We start from the raw sequence: 27,553 nt of genomic DNA, 5'->3' as shown, positions 1-27,553 counted from the left end.
GTTTCATTAGTCCAATAGTCTAATCAGACTGTCAGAAGGAACAACTCCGCTGTCAGGGGCCTCTCCTGATGCGCCCCCTTCTGGATCGTTACTGACTGTCGAAAAGAACGTTGAATAGTAGGAAAAGACAAGCATGACAAGATAGCAAACGGCCACAAGGGTGTTTCAGAAATTCATTCAGAATTTGATCAACATCATGTGCATTACCATTCTTTAAACGTTTAACTTGCGTGACCAAATTCGTCCATATATCAATCAGGCCTATTCAAATCGTTTATTGGAGTAACTGCCCAGTCATGGCTCAGTATGGATCAGTAAAAAAATCAGTGCATGATGATTGACCAATCAGATTGCAGAGATTCTAAAGCCCATTTTATAAATGTCATTAATTCCACTTCTAACAGGCACGGGCCCAGCTGCTGATCGTATTGATATCCTCTATGTATACCTTCAATCGCAAGGCCGGAAATAAGTGACGTAAATCGGCAACTCGACAACATGTACTACGATAATTCGAATGCACTATTACTGTTAAAGTAACATGGGGGATAACATGGTGGCCTCCATGAAATCACAGACGCCATTGTGTAGTTTGCCCTCTAGTGGTGGTGAAAAAAAAATCTGGGGCGTCTAGATAATCGCATCCTGATTGGCTAAATCCTTACGGTTGTTCCCTCATACATGTATTGTATATGGTTGTCTATTCAATTGCGTCCTGATTGGCTAAAACCCGGCAGTCATTCCGTCATGCATGAATGCATGGTGCAAAGTACAGTAGTTGATCGATTAATAATAGGCCTACTTTTTGGCTTCTACGAGAGACAAACCATATCCAGCTGCACAGTTGCACAGTTGCGTAGTTACGAACAACTTATGAGCGACTGGTGATCAGGATGTGATGTGTTATACTTATCATAATTTCAATGATTCAGCACAAGAACTGATTACCAGTCGCTCGTAAGTTGTTCGTAGCTTTACGAACAGCTTTATGAAACACCCCCTGATATCCATCCCACTGCTGTACAGCTTCATGCATTCTTAGACTCAGAGTATCTTAGACAATCGACAATGGCTGAAACTGAGATTGTTCCATCCACAATGAAGCTCCATTCCCTTCTCGACGACTTGGACAGCTACCACGATGCCTACGTCGGTGCAATGCTGCCCGTTTGTGGCGGTAACGACATCGAATATTGGGTGCCGAACCACTTTCAGGACGAAGTAGTAGATTGGCTGACGCAGAGATTTACAGCGCAACACGAGATGCAGGTGTTGGGTGTTGGGACCGGTAACGGTAAGTGAATTTCAGAAAGAACACGCACCCTTTTTGTTAGGCTGGAAAATGTCCGTTCATTTCATTACGCTAGAAAAAGTAAATAATGTTGACATTTTTTAAAAATATATTTTCTTTCTACCATTTCCTACTCTCACATCACTATAGGCAGGGCTCGACACTAACGGTGGCCCGGTGGCCCGGGGCCACCAAAAATGAAAGTCGGGCCACCAAATTTCAAAAAAGGACAAATTTGGTGGCCCGCCTCGGGCCACCAAAATTTTTTGAAAAGTATGTCAATAGATTCGTAACTTTTTGCGCCGGAAATTAGCAGTTAAATTTGTTTAAAGGATGGATGAAAAGGACTGAATGAATGCCTGAGAGTGAGTGTTGCAAGTTTGTTGAAGTTTATTTATGAGTAGATATGTCCAGCTTCTAATTCTTACTATCATAAAACTTAAATATTTCACTCATTTAAAAAAATGACTTTTAATGTTTTTTATTGGGTTTTTTTTCGGGACACCAAATTTTTCTCTCGGGCCACCAAAAATTTGAAATTTAGGATTTTGGTGGCCCCATCGGGCCACCAAACAAAAGAGTTAGTGTCGAGCCATGCTATAGGGCCTTGATAACGTTACAGTCTTCTTATCCGGCAATGGCGCAACCGTGAATTTAAATATTCCTAACTCATTAATGGATTTTCCTCAAATTTCACTGACGTGTTCTACTGATATTGCCAATATGGTATTAAATGCGTTCACTCAATTCACACTTGTAATGGTCTACTGACTTTTAGGGCACGTGTCGGTCGCTGCTGAAGTCGGAACGCGGAGTTAAAATGTTAGCGACGACCGACCAATTTCCACTCGCAGCCAAAAATACGCTCCGTGCCAGAGCGGCAACCGGGGCCAGAGCACCGACCTGATCGAGCGCACGCCGTCGAACGATTTTAGGAATTAGGATATTAAAGAAAAAATGACAAAAGCACAGAAGAAAAAACCAAGGGACCGGTAGGGAAGAGGAGTCAGACAATCTAGAAGAGGCAGGTTGAGGGATAGACTGGGAAACCCCATCAACTTCTCTCCTTGGACATCCTCGGGCAAACGAAAACTCGGCTAGCAAGATGGGCGACAGAGAAGACAGGGTCAAGTACCACTTTTGCCGAATGAAAGCTAAACGTTTGGGTTGTTATGGTACACATAGTATCATAATCGGGTCTATTATCATTTTATTATTCATTTTGGCCTATTGAAATGAAAGTGAAGTAACGAATGAAAAGAGAAGGGAGAATTGAACTGTAAAATCGAATAGAAATAGAAAATATTTAAAAAAAAAAGTATATAGAAGCATGCAAAGACGTTTTGGAACATTCTTACCTGGGAGTGCTTGCAGTTTTTTCCCATCTCTTACCACGCATTTTGCAACATTATCACAAAAACGTATTTTACAAATTACATTCGCAAAAAAAAAGAAATACTGTACTGTGCTAATGGAAAGCAAAAGCGTTGTTGATGTTGATGGCCCAGTCACTTATACCCAGGTAACTCGTGAGAGAATTCCAGCAGAGACCGGCGGGCTGTCCCCGGTAGGCATATACGCCTACGGGATACTGGCAGATGACCCATCGATCACCGGTCCCAGGGCCGGCGCAGTGTTTCCAAAAGTGTGGGGGCCCACTTCCGGGTTTCATGAGCTAACAAGAAAAAAAAAAAAGGCTCATCTCTTCTCCCCGTCCACTTCCGGGTTTCTTCAGCTGACAAGCAAAAAAAAAAAGGTCGTCAGAGAAAAAAACATAACCTTACCGCCGCCATACTTCAAGATCCCTATCTATTTCTATTTTAGTGCCACTTGGTACTTCCGGGTTAAAAAAAAAGGTGTGGGGGCCCAAAGTGATGACACCTTATGTATTCCTTTGTATGTGACACAAAAAGTGTGGGGGCCCGACGGCCGAGCCGGCCATGGGTCGGCCTCAGAGATTTCGTAAAAATCGGTCGGTGGCCGGTATATAGGAGATCGTCCAGTTGCCGATGGGACGTCACTTGATGACTGCTCCGACTCTGCGCGGAGAAGGACCCCATATTTTTCAAAATTTTTACCCAAAATCGACCTGTGAAAGACGCGAAATCGGAGCGACAACGCTCGGGCATCGCTAGGGTTTTACAGCCTGCTCGACATCTCTAAAATCGCCGCTGGGCGATGCCAACATTTTAGCAGCTACCGAAGCAGGCTGCAAATCGGTCGGTCGCCGATCTGAGTTCTGACCATGGTCTGAATCATATCATGAGATTATCAGCTTAGAGGCGAAAATCCAACAAACCATTTTGGTCCTACTCCGCCTAGTATCATCAGATACTCATCTTCTGAGTTAAGATGCGAGACGGACGAAATATTCTGCTGGAATTCAAAGGATCCGAAACCTGAAGGTATACGGATTCGCTTATGTTATTTATACATAGTTGCATGATATTAGTAGGGCCTAGAAGTACTTAAAGTTAGCCCTAATGTCCAGAGTAAAACTGATTCAAATTATGTGTCGACGTTCCCGCACCCGATGCTACCATGAATACGCATTTGTACGTGTACTAGCCTGTATGTAATGTACATCCAGTGTAGTTCACCTTAGTCAATCAGGTATTCTATATCTAGAAGTAAAATTATGACATTTAATGATATTAGGTGTCTACATATAATCAGAATCTTTGATTGTTTTATGGGTTTCAATGACTGCATCTAAAACAAAGTCAAGTATGTGGATTCTAGAAAACTAAAAGATAACGTCGACACTAACGATACAGGCATTAAATCTAGACCACTTATGGCTGTTTAGCTAGACCTATTTTATAAAACTGATGAGATGACAGGTCATGTTAAATATCATACACAATATATGACTAATTTCAGTTCATGTGTATCTCTTTTTTATTTCAATCAGACATGTTGATCTGTAGAAATCCCAACCTGGAGCCTGACTGAAGGAAATTGCTGCAGGAAGTACACCATCTCTCGTATAATTTTATTCAGCATGCAGGGAACGTCCGCAAATATTATAATCCTTTTCATGCAGGTGCTGAAATTGTGGACACTCGTCACCTTGCTAGCTTCCCTTCCAGAAACATGTGATAGAGGGGCAATTCTGATGTCCTCCCTTCCAAAACCCTGAAATAGAAATGATGACGCCCCTTCCAAATGCCCGTGACCGACTGACAAGGGGTTAAAATTCTAACCTATTTCCCCCTTAAAGGGGGGTATTTCTGGGAATTTAGAACAAGCATATATGTATGGTTGACCGCCTGATTTGGGGGGGGGGGGGGGGGGGGGGGGAGAGGAACAAAGACTCGCGCTCCTAGGAGCGCAGACAAATACATATTTTCTATTCTCTTCTTCAATCCATCGAAATATCTGAAAAGCATTTTTAACTGTTTTTCATCAGTCGGCCGTACATTCTGTACCCGTGGGTCACCGGAAGGGTCACGATAGGCACAAAGACTCGCGCTCCAAAGAGTAGATGAACAGATATTTTCTATTCTCACCTTTCTGCCATCGAGGTATTTGAAATGCATTTCATTGATTTTCATCAGTCGACCGTGCATTAATTCAGTACGTTGCCGCCTGGTACCCTGTACGTCGTTCAACCTATAACACTAGGTGTTTCAAAAAACATTTCCCACTTTTGATTCTTAATAATTCATAAACTATATATCAGATAACACTGTCATTGATATGAGTAATAGCTGAATAATGTACAATTTGGTTGAAGGTGGTTTGAATATGAAAACATAAATCAGTTTCATGAAATCCATGATTAATTTCACAATTAGGTTCCAGATTTTGCTCTATTTTCAACCCTCTGTACAAAATTTCACTTTGCACAGGGGTCAATGGGTGTGTATGGGAGTGTGTGGTTAACACCCTGACAATGGTCCTAAACAATGGTTAGGGTTTGAATGCTTCATTATTTATTCATGAGAAATTCCACTATCACAACTAGTCTTTATTCAGCCTCTGGCAGTATCCGTGTAAAGTCAAACGCCTGCCGATACTGTCGTTGGGTCTCGACAGTGCTCTCCCTACTTCTGAAAAATGAAATTACAATGAATACCTTCTGTTCTATCGTAAACATGGTGACAGGAAGCAAAGAAAATCAATTAGAGTATACACTTGTGTGAATGGAGCCTTAAATAAATCTAGTGTGAAACATATCGCCCCAATGATAAATGCTGCTGAACTCTTAACCAAAAATGATTTCTTTTTTGTCAGACTATGTAATTAGTAGACAGTTGTATTAAAATGAGGAACTTTAGATCATTTATGCTTATTTACATCCCAAATTTAGTGATATGTGAAGCAAAAATTGAAAATGATTGCCAGATGGAATGGAATGTGGTGTTTGCAAGCACATGGAAACGTGCGCTTCCTCTTTCCATGTGCATGCAGTTTACCCTTTACCGTGCATGAATCCAGACTAGCAGTGCCCAGGGCAATCCACATGAATTATTGATTAAGCATTCATGTGCCTAGTCAACAGGTGGTTCAGGCATGTCTATTGTTCAGGGCCATTGTCAGCACACACTCACATACACATCATTGGTTCCTGTGGCAAGTTCATTTTTGTACAGAGGGTTAAAAATTGACCAAAATCTGAAACCTTACTTCAAAATCAATCTTAGATTTAATGAAACTGATTTATGCTTTCACATTCAAATTACCTTCAACCAAATTGTACACTATTCAGCTATCATTTATATCAATGACAGTTTTATCGGATGAATGGTTTTTGAGCTATTAAAGATCAAAAGTGGGAAATGTTTTTTGAAACACCTAGTACATCATCACTACCACAGACTTTCGATAATAATCAAGGAGCTTCATGGATATCATAACACGGACAGGGGTAGAAAGTACCCGACCACCATGATCATCACATCATTCCTTGATGCCACTTGGGTTGCTCAGTACAAGAACATGACAAAGGTCATTATCAAACTCAGAGAAAGCCTAGCTTCATTTTCTCGTTTTTATTCCCCCCCCCCCTTCATGCTATTAGAACGAAACAAAATCCACATCCACAACCTCATAGCAGAATAACTCTTTGCCACCCATACAATATGATACATAAACATAATAAGCATAATGTGTCGCACACACACACACACCCACGCATATACACACACACACATATAATATATAGGGCCTATATAAATATATATATATATATATATATATATATATATATATATATATATATATACCGGGTGTCTCAAAAAAAGCGGAACGGTGGATTTTGAAAGCGTTATCTTTTGTTGACGTGGATCAACGAGCTTACACAATTCACCGTATGGAACGCGTGTCGCACCCAAATTATCTCATAAGTCGCAAAAAATTGAAAATGACTGCATTTACAGAAATTGGCGTAGAATAAAAAGCACTCAACCAAATTTAATGATTTTGGTGTCATGGTCTTCTGCGGAAGATGCTCTTTCTAATGATGTCAAAAATATATCACTTTTAGAACGCAAGGTACTGAAAATCCACCGTTTCGCTTTTTTTGGGACACCCGGTATATATATATTTGTACGATAAATCCAAATCCAACACCTGTTGTTTATTTTTCCCACCATTCATAGGTACTCTCGCTTCTCATTGTAGATGTAATTCTCTCGAATTGTGATTATAAACACGACAATGTCTGAGAACTTTCAATCGTGTTTTCCTACAAGGTATATTTGTTAAATTTGAATTGTAATGTTTTATGTATCCATTTTGTTATGGTGCATGTATTCCTTTATTATGTGATTTTGTAATGCACTTGATCTTTTATTCTTTGCTGTAAATGCCATTTATTTTTGACCAATGAATATTGAATAAAAAAAAAGAAACAACTTTCAATCGTGTGGGCTGTAGTCCGGCAGTGCATTGCCCACCACGTGCCGACCAAACAAGAAGAAGAATACTTCTTTCTTCATCCAAACATTAGCAACTTTGCTTGAATTAATGCTGCATTAGAATGAGTGACAAATCACAATTCTTAAGATTCTTCATCAGTAAATATTTATTTCAAAGCCTGTAAAACTCTCTTCGTACCATAAAACTTATCCAGGCAATACATCACCCAATGTATGTGGCATTATTACGCTTAACAAGCTCGCTTTTAAGTAGGTTCCGTCATATTTCTTTAGCGTTATACATAGAACCAAACGTACGATGATTGACCATTATATGTTTTATATTCTTACATTAATTTACTGTACATCCAAGCCGGATATTATGATTCACTATGTTTTTATTATATTTGATGTACATTCCTTCATTGAGAAGTATGAAAATAAATTGAATTGAATTGAATTGAATTGAATTATGAAATTGGTACACATGTTGTATTCAATTCACTTTCAAATGTCTATAAGCTATGAAGATTGACATTAACTTTGAACTTGACTTCCCTGACCAGTCGGATAGAGTCTTAATGAGATGCTAGTCTAACTTTCGGGATAAAAGCATCACCACAAAAAAAGAAAACACACCAAGGAGTTGATCTCGGAGTATGGAGAGAATGACAATAACGAAAGTATCAATTCAGGTGTCTATTCTTCTACAATTCAAGATGTATAAGAAAAGTTCCAGGAGGATCTGGCACAGGAATATATTTCACGTCGAACTGCAAACTGTGAGTTTTCCCCTACACAGTAATCTTTCTGGAGTCAGTGAGTATAAAGTCAGTCGGTAGCGCGTCTGTCTCACGATCAAAAGGACCCGGGTTCGATTCCCGAGTCCCACTGAGCAATGTTCTTTGTAATCATACCGTCCCTTCTATATACACTGTAGTTAGAGGCAAAACACTCTGTCCCTCGGATAGGAGTATGTATGTATTATATATTATTAATGTATTTGTGGAAACATTCATATTGGTAGGTATATCAATCGGTCCCCCTTTCACAGGACTCACGAAACAGGGCCGTTGAGCAGTGTTATTTTTGTGCATTATTTCACTTTGTTTCATAACTTTCAGGCTGCTGGTTTGTTTGCTTGTCTTTCTTTTTATTTCAGGAGACTTCTGTGGCCTGCTAATCATCACGCATCGTGAAGGATTCAACTTCCCTTATAAATGAATGTCACCCCCTTCCCATATGCTGGAACCAGCGTTAAAGGAGAGGCAACTCATTAACATCACGAGTACAGGAGGAAATAGAATTCTGAGGATTGGAGATACCAAAAATCCGGAACAATTCTCCTTGTTCACCACTGGATAAGGTAGAAGTGCTATCAGCAGGAGATACTGTTCCCGGAGCAGTCTTCAGGAGCAACTTTTCCTTTGTAGTGGAGTATACTGCAGTGGTCCATAATCCCCAGGGTGTGTTGCATTGAACATCTACAGCATAAGCCAGGGAGTCGGACTCAAAGAAGCATGCAAGCATGCCCTGTCACTGTCTCTCAGCAAAATGGCTTAACGTTTTGCAGTAGATACCATATTCAGATAGAAGGAATGAGTTTTGCTAATGAACACAAGCTCGGCCTCCTCTTCGTGATCGCTGGTTTAAGAGACATTTCAGCACCAGATAGAAATTTCGTCATCACTGTTAAATTACTAGTACCCACTCTTCATAACAAATGAGCTGTGATGGGAAGGCACTACTCTCAAATACACTATGTCAGCTACATGCTTGTCTGCTATCATGTCTTATTGTGGATTGACTGTTTTTCACCAATTTAATCTTGAATACATCCAAGTGTAATTGAAATTGCAACAATAACTTCCTGATTAGCCCTCTGAGAAAATTCTAATTTCTGATTAGATTTTGTAATCCACTTCAGAATACTTAGTCAAACAGTATATTGTTTAAGATCATCTGCCATTATTTTGAGTAACTGATTCATCTGAGTGCATTTCATTGATAGCAAGCATGGGACATCATCGTCAAGAAATGCTGCTTAATCCTGGCAGCTGTGTAATACTTTAAAATGCATGTATACACATGCAAGTGTACACATTGGCCCAAATTTGTCAAGTTATTTCATGGATGTAATGGGTTAATTTACCCTATAACCGTTTTAATTCCATCAAAAATGTTTGACTGATGTGCTGTAGCAAGTTCCTTATAATTATCCTTATTGTACCCTCTTTGACAGATAGGATGGTGGCTCAATGGAATCAATGCGACACTTCAATGCCTTTCATGATGATGTGTAATCATGAAATTATACTATAGAGAATAATTAGAAAGACAATATTTTCAAAATAAAAGTACCACCACCAAAGTCAATTATCTTTATATAATTTTCCAAGGAAGGATTTTTTTTTTTTCTGATGAAATTTACTATATGGAGCATTCTGGATTTCCATGTATTTGAAAAATAGTCAGCAAAATAGCGCGCTATTTCGAAACATCGGGCTGATGTGAAAACGCCTAATGCTGCACTCTCTAGCAAAAGGATGAAAGTGAAAATCGTTTTACTGCAGTGTGAATCAAAACTAAAAACATAGCCGTAGATTGTCATCCCTGACTAGAAGTAAAGCTTCTCTCTGATTGGTAGACCTTAATTTGAATTTACCCGAAAGAAATTTGCCTAATTGCACGAATTGTGACCTACAAAGAAATTGGAAGCTTTATTGCTTCTTCGAAGCTGACAGGCAACGCTGCAATTGACTTTTCTGTTGATAGGTATCATGCATTAAATCATTTTACGAAGGAACTAAGAATCATCATTTGCAGGAGTGTTTTATTCTTTTATCCCACTATATTGATAAACTCTTCAAAAAAGTTTGGAAATCTGATTTAAGTTGTAAATTTCTCCAGTTTGTAAGCACTATACAATACATGATTGATATCAATGGAAATATCATTAAATTGTCTTTGATATGATATCCTACTCATTATGATTATGCTATCAAGTAAAGGGCTGTACTCAAAAAGTGTCTGACAAGGTCTGCATTGAAAAGCTGCAAAATGAACAAGAACGGTTCGTATGAATGAGAATGGTCGTGAAGAGTAAATAGAGAACATGTTTTTTTGTATTATGTCTTTTGTTCTCAATTGGTCAGCCATGAAGGCATATTTCAATAAACATCTTAACTTTACATTCAAGTTTTCAGTGGTGCCATGCCAGGCAATTTTGATAGCTCATCAAATTTTATGGTTGTACATCATGTCACGTGTATTAAGCATTAAAAATGTTCAAAAAGCCCGCGCCATAGGGCAAATTGATGCTGAGATGCTTCAAAAAGATGACAACGCAAGACCACGTATAGAGCGAGACTTGTGCGCAACTTTCTCTCTCGAGAGAGAGGGGGCATCACTAGAATGGACTGGCCTGCATGCAGCCCCGACCTCAACCCCATGTAGAACATCATGGATCAACTTGGCCGAGTTGTGGGAAAAAGGGTCACAAATGCAACGACATTGGCAGGACTCTATTTACTGGTTGACGAGTGGAAAGCCATTCCTCAGCAGCGAATCACGAAGCTAATCAACAGCATGTGGACACGGTGTCAGGCGGTGGTGTAAGCACTTGGGTCGTCCACCTGATACTGAGCCCCGATCATGTTCATTGACAATTATAAAGACGAAGTAAACACAAAGTAAAGACAAAATAACAATTCAATTCCAATTTTCAATTCAAAAGTTTATTTCATTTTTTTCGACAAAACATGTTTCACTTCCTTTGATAACAGAGAATAAGGTAAACAGAACATTATGTAAGACTGTACAATAATTGAGGACCTTAAAGTAATTATACATCTAGTTGTACATTGTAGTAAAAAAGAAACAGTTAGTGGTCGAAACGAAGTACATGTATAACCTTGCTTAAAGTGCGAAAAAATGGAGAGACCCACTAAAAAGACAGAGCTTGTAGAATGTGGGCCCCTTCGGAAAAAAAAAGAAAAAAAGATGGGAAGATTAATTGAAGCATCACAAATAAAAAAAAAAGAGGAGGAAGTCTGGAAGCCCACTGAGAATTAGATTCACAGAAAAATGTACTTACTTTCATAGACGCGAACAAACATGAAACAATAAGACTAGACCAAAGAACAACTACTGAAGAAAATGCTGTACGGGACAAAACGGAATGGACAAGACTGACAAACGCGAACAAACATGAAACAAGACTAGACAACAAAATAATTACTGACGAAAATGCTGTACGGGACAAAACAGAATGGACAAGACAAAATAGCAAACAAAAACGCACAACGGAGACAGCGATCTTCAGCAGAAGCATGTCAAGAGAAACAGATGATAGTTGTGGAGAGAAAAAAAGTGATATTGTAACGCCTGAAAAGAGAAAAACAAGGAAATAGAGGGAAGTATGAACAGGAGTAACAGACGGAAATTTAACTCTTAGAACTCTTAGACGCTTTGGGAAATAGCATAGATGACATCAAATATCTAACAAATTATACAATTAATTCTTCAAAGAGGAGAAAAAGTGAGTAAGTCAGTATATGTGAGAAAGAAGGCCAAATGGCTAGTTCAGTATACTGTAGAGTCATACGATTTCAATAGAAAGAACTTCAGTCTCCTCTTGAAAGAATGTATGGATAGGGCGTTTTTCATTTCATGATTCAAAGAGTTCCAATAATTTGGGCCTATATAAATAAGTGTGTTTTTAGCACGGATCGTTCGTAAAAGGGGTAAATGAAATTCATTGGAACGCCTAGTGGGATATTCATGAAATGGTTGATTTTTGAGGAACATAGAATAAAAAATAGACGGAAGCAAATTGTTGCTGTACTTGTACGTAAATTGCCCTAAATTGTATAAAAACAGATCTTTAATTTTTAAGAGCTTGTTAGAGGCAAACAAAGTATTTGTATGAGAATGTACAGCGGAATGACAGATAACGCGGAGGGCTTTCTTTTGCAAGAGGGACACTCTTTCAAGTAAATTCTGATGCGTGTTGCCCCAAACTAAAACTCCATAATTCAAATGAGGCAATATCAACAACGAATATAACATAGGTGATGATTTTTGTGGAACATGAAATTTCAATCTATTTATAACACTCATATTACGCAATATTATGTTACAAACATTACCATGTGGTTTTCAGGAAAGTTTATCATCTACAATGACCCCCAAGAATTTTATATTTGATACTCTTTGCAGATGAAAATCATCTAAAACTATATTGTGTTAAAATGTCAACAGTATTACTAAAAATAATATATAGTTCGTTTTTTGGAACATTGAGTGATAATTTGTTAGCTCTGGCCCAGTATGTCACTTTATTCAACTCAATATTGATTTTTTGAACAAGAAAATTAATATCATTATGGGGGAAAAATACATTTGTATCATCTGCAAAATGAATGAAAGAGAGATCATCAGATAGGTCACAAAAATTATTTATTTTATAGATAATGAACAACATCGGACCTAAAAGACTTCCCTGTGGGACGCCACATTAACCTCTCTGATAACCGTAACTGAATCATTATTTTTAATTGTAACAAATTGTTTTCTATCAAATGAATAACTCTTGAACCACTCCAAGGCCCTCCCACGTATTCTATAATGCGATAACTTATAAAATAAGTAAAATGTCATGATTGATGGTGTCGGAGGCCTTGGAGAAGTCCAAGAAAATACTAACTAAATGAGAGTGATTATCAATGTTTTTCACGAGAACCAAATAGGATTCGTAAAAACTTCATGTACCTTCAAAAAATTGATCATTTTCTTGTAAATACGTTTTTCTAAAACCTTAGACAGTGAGGATAATAATGAAATTGGGCGATAATTACTGACTTCAAGTTTATCGCCTTTCTTGAATATTGGGAATACTTCAGTCAATTTAATTTAATCGGGAAACACGCCGTTATTGATTGACAAATTAGATATATGAACAAGTGGATCAGCAATCGAGGAAATAACACCCTTAAGTATAATATTGTCTATTTCATCATAGCCAGAACTTCGTTTGTTCTCAAAAGAGGAAACTATATCAATAATTTCAAGTCTATTGGTGTAAAAAATATGGAATCAGAGTTGCGCTGGCCAAAAATTCAGTAAAATGAGTTTCTGTTGCAGGAATATTTTGACCGTAATTTTCACCTATATTTGGAAAAATAAGAATTATTTGCAATATAAAGAGAATAATCAATCAATTCATCATTCATTTTAATTTTGTCAATGTCAGAGTTTTTACTGATGGCCTGTTTTAAGACTTTCCCAGTATTTTTCATATCAAACTTATATATCGAGAATTGCTTGAAATAATATCTTTGCTTTTCAGTACGTAAAAATCATTGTCAAAGTATTTTTGTATGATGTATATCTATTCTTCGATCGCTCAGTTTTTCCAACTTATATTTATAATACAAACGATTTTTCCTATTAATTGAACGAAGGATTGATCTTGAGATCCAAGGTAACCTGCGTTTTTTGTAATCTGTTCTACATCTGTTCTACATCTGTTCATCATCTAAATGATGATTGAAAATTTCCATAAGAATATGAAAAGATAGGCCCTATATTGATATCATCGCTGCCAAACACTCCTGACCAGTCAGCATTCTCGAGAGCCACATCAAAACTAGCTAACTTTTCAGGTAAAACTCTACGACTAAACAAAGGAAATGAAGGAGGTTTGATATTAGATGGTGTCTTAAGAGTAAAATAAGTCATTATTGGAAAATGATTAGTCATATCTGAAAGAATTATAAAAGAATTATAAAAAAGAATTATAACAAATTATAAAAAAGAAAAAGAAAAAAGAAAAGGAAAGAAAAAATAAAAGAGAAAAAAAGAAAATTCTAAAAATAGAAAAATTGTAAAAAATGAAATTTTGAAAAAATATAAAAAGAAAATTGTAAGAAATATAAGAAAATAGAAAAAAGAATTATAAAATACTGACAAAATGAAGACAAAATAAAGATGAAACTCCAATAAAACCAAGACATGCCATTTCACTTCTTTATGTCTTTGTTGTAGTTAATGTGGCGAGGTTCTGTGAGATAAAATGGTTTGAGTCATGATCGTTTGTGTGTGTGCTTATGCTGTGCGTGTGTGTGTGTGTGTGTGTGTGTGTCTGTATTTGTTTATCTGTTTGGTTGAACGCATACATGTTTTACTCCATAACAATGCTGATGTTACAGTAAATGAACACCAAAGAAACAATGGTGAACTCACTCATATAACGAGGAAACTCCATTACGGATATCAAAAATTGGGCCATTTTGCAACTTTTAGATTCTGACTTTACCTCATTTTGTAAGCAATGCACCTCCGTGTATACGATAATCATAACAAATATGGTATCATTTGAAAGAAAATCAAACAATCTTTGTGTGGCATTAAGCACTAATAAATTATTTCTAAAGAAAAATGAGAAATGATTGATCAAACTCAGATTTCCAAACTTTTTTTGAGGGGTTTATAATTGATATCTTGTATAAAATGATGATGTGAGTATACTGCATGTGATTGGGGATCAGTGTATGACAGATATAGGTATTAGTGAATGTTAGATGGTTTTTTGATCGAAATATATTGTATGATTCATGACTTTTGACTATAATTATGACTATGACGTTTGAGGACTTTTGACTCTGACTTTTGTAATCCTTAGGCCCTACGATTAACTTTTTAATCCACGACAATACCCAAACGTTTAGATTAAAAATTCTAGTAACGTTGGCGTAAGTTTAAATCCTTTTTAGATTTTTCTTTTAAAGCTATGAGTAATTGAACAAAGATTAAGAATTTCAATGTAGCTCTAGAGTGATTTTTAATCGAGGTCGTTATGTCCCTAATGATGGATATCTTTAGAGTTACAAATAAATCTTGAAGACTGATTTTAACTCCAAGGAATTTAGAGTGTTAGAAGTGATATGAAGCATTTGATTTTCTATGTCAAAATGATAAAACAATCTTACAAATCCCATAAGCAAAAGCCAAAGCTTTTGAGTGTACATTTTCAGATGTTGGATATGTTTTGTGGAACACTTTATACCGAAACAATTCCGCCTTTGTGTTTTAGAAGAAATGTTCTTTTCATTGAAGGAAACTTAACACTGAACTGTTTCAATTGTAATTAGGTTGTTTCTATATTTTGTGAATGTCGTATGTTGATTGCACAGCGCTTTGATCAGGTCCTGTAAAATCGCTCAATTAGAAATATAGTCATTATTATGATTATGATTATGATTATGATTATGATCATTTTTATTATTATTATTATTATTATTGATATTATTATTATTATCATTATTGATATTATTATTATTATCATTATTATCATCATTATTATTTTCATTACTAGTATCATCGTAATTGTTATTATTATTATGTCTTCACATAAATTTACTTACCGTGCAAAGTCTCACCCCTTGCATCCCACATACAGGCCGCAAAGAAATGCCGATGCTCGACTCCCTCCGGAAGTGTTTCAAACGCGTCCGGGTCAGTGTCGTCGAGCCTGCCGGCGTGATTCGTGAATTCCAGCGACTTGCCGAGCTCCGTGAGAATCGCATAGCTGACGCCGACAACGTCCTGACCTTTGAATGGCACCAGATTACGCTCGACAGCTACATGAAGAAATCTTTGTTAGCTTCCCAACGACAAAGGTTTGCGTTCATCATCGCAGTCCAATCATTGTACTACGTTCATGACATCGACTCCACGATGGATTTCTTACTCGATAGCCTTGAAGAGGGCGGTATACTTCTCATTGGAATGAATACAGGTATATATCATCATTGGTTTTTTTTTTTTCCACATGTACTTTGTTCTTGAAAATAATGTACTTGAATCATTTCGAAATCATGGAATATACAAATAGTGTATTTTACGTGGTACGTGGTAAATGTTTCCATTTACAGGAGAATGATACCGAGTGTGTAATTATGATTAATATGTAAACGAAAGCGAATGCAGGAATATTATCATAACATATAAATGAAGTTTGAGGAAAACCGGACGATCCGTTCACAACCGCGTTTGAGAAGTTTCGGTGCCACCATTCCTGGCCGAAGAAAATATGATTTTTTTGTGACGTCATAATGTTGTTGTGATATGCGCCGCGCAGGTTCTTTTTCACTTTCTTTTCTCTTCAATCTCAGTTTATCGAGTCCTCACGCATATCAAAAAATAAAATGGGAGATTCAACATGTGTGTATATATAACATGCCTTGCAGCTTTTATTGCAGCACAAGCTTCCACAAAACGAGTACTAGTACACTCCACAACACTGACTATAAAGTCATCTGGGGGTAGAGCTATCTATCCTATGTCTATACACTTCATGAAGTCCAAGTTCAGACTCTCTGTATCCAAAATATACACTGCGGGAGCTGCAAACTAGCCCATGTCCGCACTCCTTCAACTTCAATTTCAAACTCCATTATATCTAACCAAAAATCAGAGCTACAAGCTAGCCCATGCATCTGACCTCCTCAAACTCCAGGTTTAGACTCCCCCTTCCTCCAAGAAAGCTAACCCACAACAACTCAAAAGATACTACAGACAAAGTTCATTCCCATAGAGTTAATCCCCGCTACAAGTGTATGTACAGAGCAAATTACATTTAGGGTTGCATGGGCGTCACCAGGGGGGGGGGGGGGGGGGGGGGGGTGCGCTGGGTGCGAACGCACCCCCCTTCAGAACCCTAAAAAAAAAAGAAAAAAACACGCTTCAGTCTGCGAGCGACCTCAACGTCGGACGCTAAATAATTGTTCTTTTTTTTACATTTTTCTTGTTATTTTTTTAATTTTGCACCAGGAGGAAAAAAACAAAAAATAAAATAAATCAAAAACAAAGCAAAAAAAAAAAATACAAAAAACAAAAAAAAATCGCACCCCGGCTCTGGCAGCACTGATGCTATACATACATCACGTGTTTACTATCTATCGCCCGTACTGTATACGTAAGGTATATTTCATTCATTGTGCAACGGATGCAAAAGCTCCGTTGCATGGGAGGGAGATACCCCGCCCACACCCTCCCCCAGTATAGGTCTCCAATCAGTGGCGTAACTGTGGGGGGGGGGGGGGGGGGCACGTGCCCCCCCCCCCCCCATCCGCTGGTTAAAAAAAAATCAAAATGGTTTTTCAAGGGTTGGTAAACTGTTTTTGAAATTAACATGAAAGGGTGAGCAAGAATTTTTTTCTCTAAGATTTCTTTTAACCATAATTAAAGAGGCATCAATTATGTATAACATTGTTCAAAAAGCCCGGAGCCGATAAAAGATTGTGATTCAGCGTGATTCCTGGTTGGCATTCTGAATGATAAGCAGGATGGAGCAGTGTACTCAGAACATCCGAACGGCAAAGAGTCGCTGCAATGTTGCGCAATGTGATGTAGAATGTACACCTCTGTACACTTCGTTCTATCAAAGCTAGATCATTGAGTGTTGCTTTACATACTATAGTCTATATTAAAATGCCTTGCATTGCCAATAATAAGACTTGACCTGGGCTATTTTCCAACTTTTCCATGTATAAAACACACACACACACACAAACAAAAACAATTAGGGGATGCTCTAAAGTGCAGATTTTGGACATCCTTCTCCCGCTTGGTCACTTCGACGCCCCCTCGCTGGTCATACATCCCCCAATCATGAACATAAACCGACATCCTTGACTACCAGTGGCGCACCGCCCCCCCTTAATTTCCAAAGCGAAAAAAAAAACATAGCTACAAACGGCAGTTTTTGGACTGTAAAATGTCAAAATTTTAACGATGGCTCGCTCCGCTCGCTCGTATTTAATCGCTATGCCATTCTCCTGATGTTGCTGCCAGTATTAAATTGCCAGCAGTTGCACCCGGTGCGCCCCCTCCTTAATTTCCAAAGCGAAAAGGAATAGCTACAAACGGCAGTTTTTAGACTGTAAGATGTCAAAATTTTCAAGCTCGTTCGCTCCGCTCACTCGCATTTTATTCAATTCAATTCAATTCAAACTTTATTTCATTTTTCGAAAAGAACATAAACATTTCACTTTCTTTGGTAACATAGAACAAGGTTGCATAATCAAAACAAAGTAAATTGAGAAAACATAATTGTGGAACCTTGGGGTAACAAAAACGTTGTAAGGAAAATTGATGGACTGAAGTGATACAAACGATATAATCGTTATGCCATTCTCCTGATGTTGCTGCCAGTAATTGCCAGCAGTAACGTTGCACCCGGTGCGCCCCCCCCTTAATTTCGAAAACGAAAAAAATAATATAGCTACAAACGGCAGTTTTTTGACTATGTCAAAATTTTCAAGCTCACTCGTTCCGCTCGATCGCATTTAATTGTTCTGCCATTCTCCTGATGTTACTGCCAGTAATTGCCAGCAGCTGCGTCCGGTGCGCCCCCCTTAATTTCCAAAGCGAAGAAATATAGCTACAAACGGTAATTTTTTTACTGTAAAATGTCAACTTTTTCAAGGTCGCTCGCATTTAATCGCTTTGCCATTCTCCTGATGTTACTGCCAATAATTGCCAGCAGTTGCGCCCGGTGCGCGCTCCCCCCCCCCCCCTTGGATGTTTCAAAGCGAAGAGATGTAGCTAAAACCGACATTTTTTTAAACTGTAAAATGCCAAAATTTTCGAGCTCGCTCGCTTCGCTCGCTCTCATTTAGTCATTGTGCCATTCTCCTGACGTTGCTGCCAGTAATTGCCAGCAGTTGCGCCCGGCGCGCCACCCCCCTTTAATCCCCAAAGCGAAAAGATAGAGCTAAAAAACGGCAGTTTTTGGACTGTAAAATGTCAAAATTTTCAAGCTCTCTCTCTCCGCTCGCTCGTATTTACTCATGCCATTATCCTCATGTTGCTGCCAGTAATTGCCAGCAGTTGCGCCCGGTGGGCCCCCCTTCATTTCCAAAGCGAAAAAATATAGTTACAAACCGCAGTTTGGGATTGTAAGATATCAAAATTTTCAAGTTCGCTCGCTCCGCTCGCTCGCATGTAATAATATTGTTATGCAATTCTCCTTTTTTTTTTCTTTTTACAAAAAGTCCCTCCGTGGGAGGGGTATCCCCCTCCTACACCCTCTCCCGCTCGGTTGCTTCGCTCCCTCGCCGAGGATCTCACACCGTCACATAATGTACCCCCGTAATAGTCCTTCGTAGTATTTCTATTGTTACTATGCTCTGTAAACGCGACTCTTACACTCTTGTTTTTACAAAAAGTTCCTACCGTGGGATGGGGTATCCCCTCCACACCCTCCGCACTGAAGGAGCGGAATGGATCATCGCCGAGGATCTCACACCGTCACGTAATGTACCACCGTATAGTCCTTCATAGCGAAAGATTCGTGTATGTATACAATCACATGTATAAAATATGTACAATATATAGAGTATGTGTAAATGTACATGATGACACAGGAGCCAATAAATCAAATAAAAAAAAAATCTTACAGTTTACATTTACTGTCAAAACGCACCCCCCTTGAAAAAAATGCTGGTGACGCCCCTGGGTGGTCATTCGATTCAAAACAATGCAACCCCCAACCTGTGCACATAGAAACGTTCATGACCCACCCAAGATACAAAAGCGCTGTAGATCCCTCTAAACACACCTACAAAAGCTACTTAATTCGGCTGGGAACACAACTTAATTGCCTACCCTGATAAATCCAAGAAACAGTGCAAATCCATGAGTGAACTTCACTAACAATACAGACAATTAATAAAAAGCTTTATACCAACTTTGTAATTTCATGCAGGAAGTTTACACACTCTAGTCTATTGGCAACCTGAGCTCTGCTGCTATCATCCACAAAATTGTGATTTACTACAAAGTGAACAGCAATAACTAAATAAAACGAAAATTCAATATATATTTTTGTTTTAGTAGAATGAAAAAACAAAACAAAACTTGAATTACCTTTTTCATAACTGGCGAAATTATTATTACCTTCAGCATGTCGATATAAAGAGGGATAATCTACTTTTCATCTAAAAAAAATCAAGCATGAAATTCGTAAAATTATCTTACTTTCTGTAAATCGTTGTGCAAGAAAAGAAAACGTACACTGTAAAACAGCGAGGAACGTAATAAGTCCTACACCCATTAAGAATCTGAGATAACCATCAAGGAATATCAACGATTAAACGCAGAATTGAGTGGTTTGCCACGTAGTTAATTTTTATCAATTATCGATTGTAGCGCAGTGCTTTGATAGGCCATGTCAAAAAGTGATCTTTTTAAATACCTTATGACGATCGAGGCGTTTTCATTATGTTTTGTACCTGTGATAAGAAGAATATAAAGTTCTCTTTTGATTTCCTCGCCCCTATTTTTGTTCAGAATTTGGAGGCGTACGTTACTATAATCCAATCATATTGTATCAACTTATCTTTCAATGTTTATCCTGTACTTCAAAGATCACCGTACAAACATTGCACAAAATGTATTAGGGTGCACTATTTTATACATTGTTATCACCACGAATTCCTGTACACTTTTACACATTGGATGATCTTTTTTGTGATTATTTTGCAGCGTCAAACAAAGCAGAAGAATTTCTGAGAGAAATACCACGGACCAAATACCCGTCTGTCGTGTCCGAAAGCATACTGAAATACCTGGAAGGTTATAGCTACGTGGTCAAGCGTTTCTCCCTCTCGACAACCCTGGACGTAACTTCGGTCTTCGATGACCACTCAGCCGACGGCTCCAAGTTGCTGGACATCTTGACCGAGGTCGTAGGTTTCCGGAACTCGGCTTCTCCGGATCTCCTCCAAAGCACCCTCGCCTCCCTCAAATCCTTGGTAACCAGAGATGGGATGGGGAGGTGCATCCTGGATGATCCGGCGGACATCATCGTTGTCATCAAACGTCCAGAGCTGGGTAACAGAGCTCAGTAAATATTTTCAAAATCGCTTACAACTAACTATCAGGCTATCAGGTTATCACGCATGCTCCATATCAAACATCTGCTGAAGAATGCCAGTGGGTCTCGGCAGAGTAGAAAGAAGCTATAATGAATGGTTGGTTTTGAATATCTGAAATGTAACTATATATTATTAATAAAGCAAACGAATACTTTCTTTGATAACATTGTGTTATGACTAAACAGTAACTGCATAATACTGACATCTGAGATATTACTGACTGTATAATAAACAAACCTTTTGTATACCTTTATCATTGATCACGAGTAGGCCTATATTATCTCTAAATTGTGTTAGAATAAAACTTGTATTGTAAACAATGCAAAATAAAATTAATGTATTCACTATTTTCAATGGAAAGCAATTATGATTTAGTATGTTATAATAACACACTATGATACTATGATAAGCAATATATTAAACCGGTAAAATATTGATGACAGGATAAATTCCAATATTGAGTTGTGGTCATTAAAATTTTGAGTAGATTTGCACCATTCGTCTTATCACACAGGGAAATATCTATTACGTTAACAGGCATTCAAACACCTGGTACTTGTTTGTTCCTGGGATTAACATAAAAAATAGATACAAACATGCAAACGACCAAGCTTTAGCTTTTCTTATTACAGTGATCCAATGCTCCTCTATTACTCTTCCGTGTCAAAACAATGCTTTTTTACCCCTTTTAAAAAACGCTGTAGACTATTATTGCATACCCTATAAAAGTTTTTTAAACACGATTAAAATGTCTTTGTTTTTCTGTCACTGCGTCTGTTTACAAAATAATATTTATGCGCTGGCACACATTAACTCACGAGAGTATACCAATTTATCTTTGTTAATAAAGCTGTGAAGCGTATTTGCAAATAATGTGTGAACTGCGTTTCTTGTGTGTTTTATTTTATATCTGTGTACTTTGCATGTACTATAAAAATGCATGATATAGGGCTTTCTTAAGAAGCAGGCATGTTAGATATCAGGAAAAATGAACGAAATGTCCCGGTTTAAAGATACAAATGTATTATGAATCTGTAATTAGATAAAGAAAAACACTTAAGCATATAAGATAAAAATAATAGTATTTGTCACACACATTGGTCATGCTAGTCGGTCATGAGAAACTATATATATGATTATATATATATATATATATATATATACATATATATATATATATTATATCCATATCATGCCCTTTCAGTATCAAAACTGAGTGGTTAAGGGCATTATAAATGCCCCTATTATATACATGTATGATGATATACACCGTATAGATAGATATAGAAAGAGAGAATAATGTATATGAATAAATAAACAAATATATATAATCATAATGTGTGTGTGTGTTTGTGTGTGTGTGTGTGTGTCTGTAGTAGCTATATACTGCAAATTCGAGTGTTTTAGCTAGGTGTGATCGTCTGATCATTATGAAAGATGTATATTATGCATGCATGCGTGATTTATCTGTCTACATTATCTGGTGTATTACTTTCTTACTCAAACATAAAGTGTGAATTCATTTGTTCATGATTCAACTGTATAATCAATTGATGAAATAAAAGTAAAAGTAAATAACAAATCGATAAAATCAGTGGTTTTCCAGTCCATCCACCCTCAACGCACGTAAATAAAAGCAGGGGACCTTTTCCATTGTTGCTGCTCGCTATAATATTCTGCACTCTTAAAACATCCGAGTCAGAACTGACCCGGAACTGGGTCCGTTGGGGTCATACACCATTCCGGGTCAAAAATGACTTGGAATTTGGTCATGAAGACCCCGAATAGGATCACCCTGACCCAATTCATGACTCTGAATGGGTCATATCTGACCCCATTCCTTGCCATTTCTGACCCGGAACGGTGTATGACCCCAACGGACCCAGTTCCGGGTCAGTTCTGACTCGGATGTTTTAAGAGTGTGGAAGATCGCTCCGAGTGACTTTTTACAGTTCAGAATGAGAGCTGCATAAATTTGAACAAGTTGATTTCGCTCTAACTCTATTCATGCCGATTGGATAAATTTGGTTGCCTTTAAGCGAATTTGAATCACCTATTTATACGTTTTCATATACTAAATGTAAAATTGAATGACCTATCAATAGTAGTGTGAATTGGACGGAAAATGTATGTCACATACGCTACTTTAACAAACGCAAAGAGAAAAACTGACCGGAAATGAATATCAATTATTAGTGGAAAACTGAGCAAAGAAAATGGGATTCCATCGGGATCATCTGATCCATCGGGATCATTCCATCCCGATGGAATCCCATTCTCTTTGATTAATTTTCCACTAATACGCTACCTTTGATATTAAAGCATGCTCGTGGGCACTGGAAAATGGGACTTTGTAACCGAGTGCCTAATTTCTCTCCTTCGCTGGACTTACACTTTGTGTTTGAACTGATATTGGAGACCAGACATACTACTATAGTGGAAAATTGCTTTTAAGTCCAATAACAACTATGAACTTTTCAACGAGTATGACGAGCGCAACCTCCCTTTCAAGTGCGCTTAACGTTACTAGTTTTCTCCAATGAAGACGTCGAGTGAGAATGAGAAGGGCGTTAAGTTGCCACCACACCCATAGTGTTCCAAGACAACTGAACGCCCCTCAGAGGCTATTTTGATGGTCGAATCGTCTTTGCCTCCTTCTACTCCTCGTCAATGGACTTCTGCTGGCTGCATAAGGTCAGCTCTGCAGCTACTGCATACTGGTGGCCTATTTTAGGTCTACGACCAGGAATGCACGTGGGGTGAAATCAGAAGCATCCTATAGGCAAATAGAAGGAGGTATAGGCTTCCATGAATTATTGTTATTATTTTTCATGTTAGAGGATACTCATATCATATACAGTTTATTATCATGTTGAGAGAGACATACAAACATATTCATTTATGTCTATGCATGCATTTGCGATTGCGCCGCTTTACAACCATACTGACAAATAGTACACAAATGACGGCATAATTTGCACTTGACCGAAAGATCGGTCTGTATCTGGTCGTCGGGGATATGTTCCGCGGAGACTGCGTCTGGCTTTAGAGTGATAACGTCAATAAAAATAAAAAACTCCTCCGGACAGACGGATCATTCTGTCTAAATTTGCACATGCACTAAAATCCAATACCAAAGAAAATTACATTCTTAACATGGCTTAGGCCTACGTGCTCACCGTTTGAACAGCAACCGAGTCCAAGTTCAATAAAACCCCTTGAGTAGTCTGCCTGAATAGTTTTCCTTCAATCACGTGGCCAGCGGCTTCACAGAGGTCATTGGTCAAGATCATCAGCTCTTCCTTGGTGAAAGGTCGCTTGTTTTGAAGCAGACACTCGCGCATGCGCTCTGACCCAGGATTTAGTGCACGGTCGGATGATGTTACCAGCACCAGCACCAGCGAAGAACAAGTATCGTCAAACTATAGTTCTTCCCTTAGATTGCAAGAAGAGCAAGGCATCAATAAATTATCACCTCTACAAAAAAAGAAAAAGAAAATAGTAATAAAATAAATAAAGTAAAATAAATAAATAAATAAATACATAGAAAATGAAATTGGTCATTGCCTCTATCAACTCGTAATTTCTGATTGTAATTATTACAACTTTAAATAATACCGCCAATAACTACTGTCATACTGATAACTTACACTCTAAGAAAAAAAGTTCGTAAAGGCATAATTTACCATTTGCAGATGAAAGAAAAACCCGGCATTAATACTACGAAATAGTTTTAAAATGGGAGTTAGGGAGAGAGTCAACCAATGTAAAAAATATGTATAATCAATATCAAGTATTGTTTAATATACAAAATGTGAACGATATTCATAATAAAAATGTTTCTAGACTAAACAGTCTATATCAACAGTTATGGTTTATTGAGAAAAATAGTGATACCTCCTTATATTTTAGGCTTCATTGCAAAATTCTTATATGGCAGAATGTTTTGTGAAACAACTGACCTACAAAATCCTGTCATATGCATCAAAATGTGATACGTGTATTTGAACATTTTATAAATCACTGCTCCCAATGGTAAACAGGACCTTTAAATGGCTCTCGTTAGCTCTAAAATGGTTTTCGATCAGAAGGTTCTCGCAAAATGTCCAACAACCTCGGAAACTGAATGTTCAAGAACAATGTGAATGTGAACCTAGGCCTAGTATCTGTCACCTCGTTTTCCGCCTGTATGTTTTCTGTTTGAAATGAGTCAGTCTACTGAGATATAAGAGCGAGGGGTATCTCCCTCCCGTATACGCATGATATCAAAAGAGCGTTTGCACTTTTAGAACTTAAAGGGACTGTACAGTACTGGTTGAGGTAGGGATTCATGTTTTGAACATTCCTAAGTGAGATAATGAAAAGCCTCTCATGAAATATGAAAGATCATGTAATTTCAAGAAGGATTCAATGTTTATTTGATGAAAATTGGTTTTCAAATGGCTGAGATATCCAAAAAAGTGCTAATAATAAAAGGCGACATGCCCCAACTTTATTAGTAACTCTTTGTTTCACCTTGTTTTGGGATATCTCAGCCATTTCAAAACCGATTTTCATCGAATAAACTTTTGATACCCCTTAGAATCGCATGCTCTTTGACATCTCATAGAGTGGTTTCTGAATATCTCACAAAACGTTAAAAGCTAAATCTTCACCTCGACCAGAACTGTACACACCCTTTAACTTCAACGATCTGGTGCACAGTCTAGAATTTTTTTTTTTAAATTGTCAATCAAATAGTAAGAAGAATGACTACTCCGAAGAAATATGTGAATATGTGATATTATGGTATCTGTCACCTCTTTTTCCGCGTCTGCGTTTTCACTGTAACTAATAGCATAATATCAGTCTTTGGATATGGAGGGGGGGGGGGGAGGTGTTATCTCCCCTTCCACACGAGGAAGCTAAAATTCTGTATTTTTAGACTTGATTTCAACGATGTGGTACACACTTTTAGGGAAATATGGGTAAGACAAAATTACTATCGAGGAATAGAATATTCAGGACAACGTGAGTGCCTATTAAATCGTGTTTTTTTCCTGCTTAATAATCGTCATAATGTGCCTCACTCACTGCATGCTATATGTTAAACATGTTAAAAGGCAGGGGGAGTAGAGAGGGTTCCCCCTCCGACACGAGCTGGAACCTTTGCATTTTAGAATTGTAATTTAATCATCCGTGGTGCACACTTTTAGTGACATTCTCAGAAAATTTTCATTAAAAAAAGTGAGAAAAACACATATCGAAGGACAATATGATTGGCTTTCGTGGAATCTGTCACATCTTGTTCCGCGTGACACCTATGTCTTTCCTGTAGTTAACGCGGAGGTGCATATGTGCATATGGCGATCATAATATCACTGATAGTAACAAATAGGATATCTCGATAATGTGTCGAACTGAGATAAGAGAGGCGAGAAATGTAATTACCAAAAACAGGAAATACAAGAAAAAACTACAAGATTTCTCAGTATACTGATCAAATTTAAACTTACATCCGAGTATAAAGAAACAGGTTGTGGTTTGATTTTTTTTTTTTTTTTGGGGGGGGGGGGGCAACTTATCCTCTCTTCGCCCTCCTGACAGAGACCTTATGATAATTCCAGTCAGCTAGCTAAGATAGGCCAATCGATGTACAATGAACTCGTGAAAACTAACGGAAGGTCTTTTGACAATGTAATCAGTAGGCCCCTACATTTTACACAGCGATACATGCATGTAAATATACTGTAAGCGTAACGGATTTGTTTATTTCGAGAAATGCAGCAGAGGTCGATCACAAATTATCTATTATTTCATTTTACTATCTAAGATAGGTTTCACTGGGTAAGCACTGTTTGGGCACCCGTCCCTCTTCATCATGAATATTCATCAGGCAGTAAGATAAGTGTCCACAACGCTGGATAGCTAGGCTGGTGCCATAAGAACATTGATGAATGTAAAAACGTATCGACGGGAAATGTAAAAATCTCGAAAAATTGTATCAACGGGGAATGTAAAAACGTCTCGTCGGGAGATGGAAAAATGTTCAGTTTTGCCGGAAATGTAAAAACGCTGCCGGGAAATGTAAAAATCGTGTATTTCAACGGTATTACGTACCGATGGTATAGATGATAGCATTGATATTCATGATGAAGCGGGATGGGTGCCCCAACAGTGCTTACGTTACTGCAGCTACAAGCTTCTAATCTGGCTCACGAGCAAAGAGATTTTCCCCAGACGTGATGGGTGGGGAGGAGAAAAATCTCTTTGCTCACGTCGAGTCCTTTCGCAGCGCCGTATCCTTTCGCAGTGCCGTATATTAAGAGAGTCTGGCCAACTCTGTTTTCGGCTTATGTGTTTTGAAGCCTGTGATTGGTCAAAAGCTGGTCCCGTGATCTATAGGCGCCATGTCGTTACCAAAGTCAATCACGCGGGCGTGAGCAGAGTTCATACGCAGTGCCCATTGTTGAACA

General features: G+C 38.0%; 1 protein-coding gene across 1 annotated transcript; it reads left to right on the top strand.

Annotated features, from left to right (window-relative positions):
• The first annotated feature begins 1,068 nt into the window (after window positions 1–1,068).
• On the top strand, window positions 1,069–21,071 carry LOC139729718 (histamine N-methyltransferase-like). The gene is made up of 3 exons (XM_071640647.1): window positions 1,069–1,294; window positions 15,617–15,955; window positions 20,707–21,071. The coding sequence occupies exons 1-3, from the start codon at window positions 1,069–1,071 to the stop codon at window positions 21,069–21,071; spliced, it is 930 nt and encodes a 309-aa protein (XP_071496748.1).
• The last annotated feature ends 6,482 nt before the right edge of the window (window positions 21,072–27,553 follow it).

This window comes from Diadema antillarum, unplaced genomic scaffold (assembly GCF_040938485.1).
Source record: "Diadema antillarum isolate AM-2024a unplaced genomic scaffold, OU_Dant_1.0 seq00000251_RagTag, whole genome shotgun sequence".
In the NCBI taxonomy this organism is placed as follows: Eukaryota; Metazoa; Echinodermata; class Echinoidea; order Diadematoida; family Diadematidae; genus Diadema; species Diadema antillarum.
This window is presented reverse-complemented; position numbering and strand designations above follow the sequence as displayed.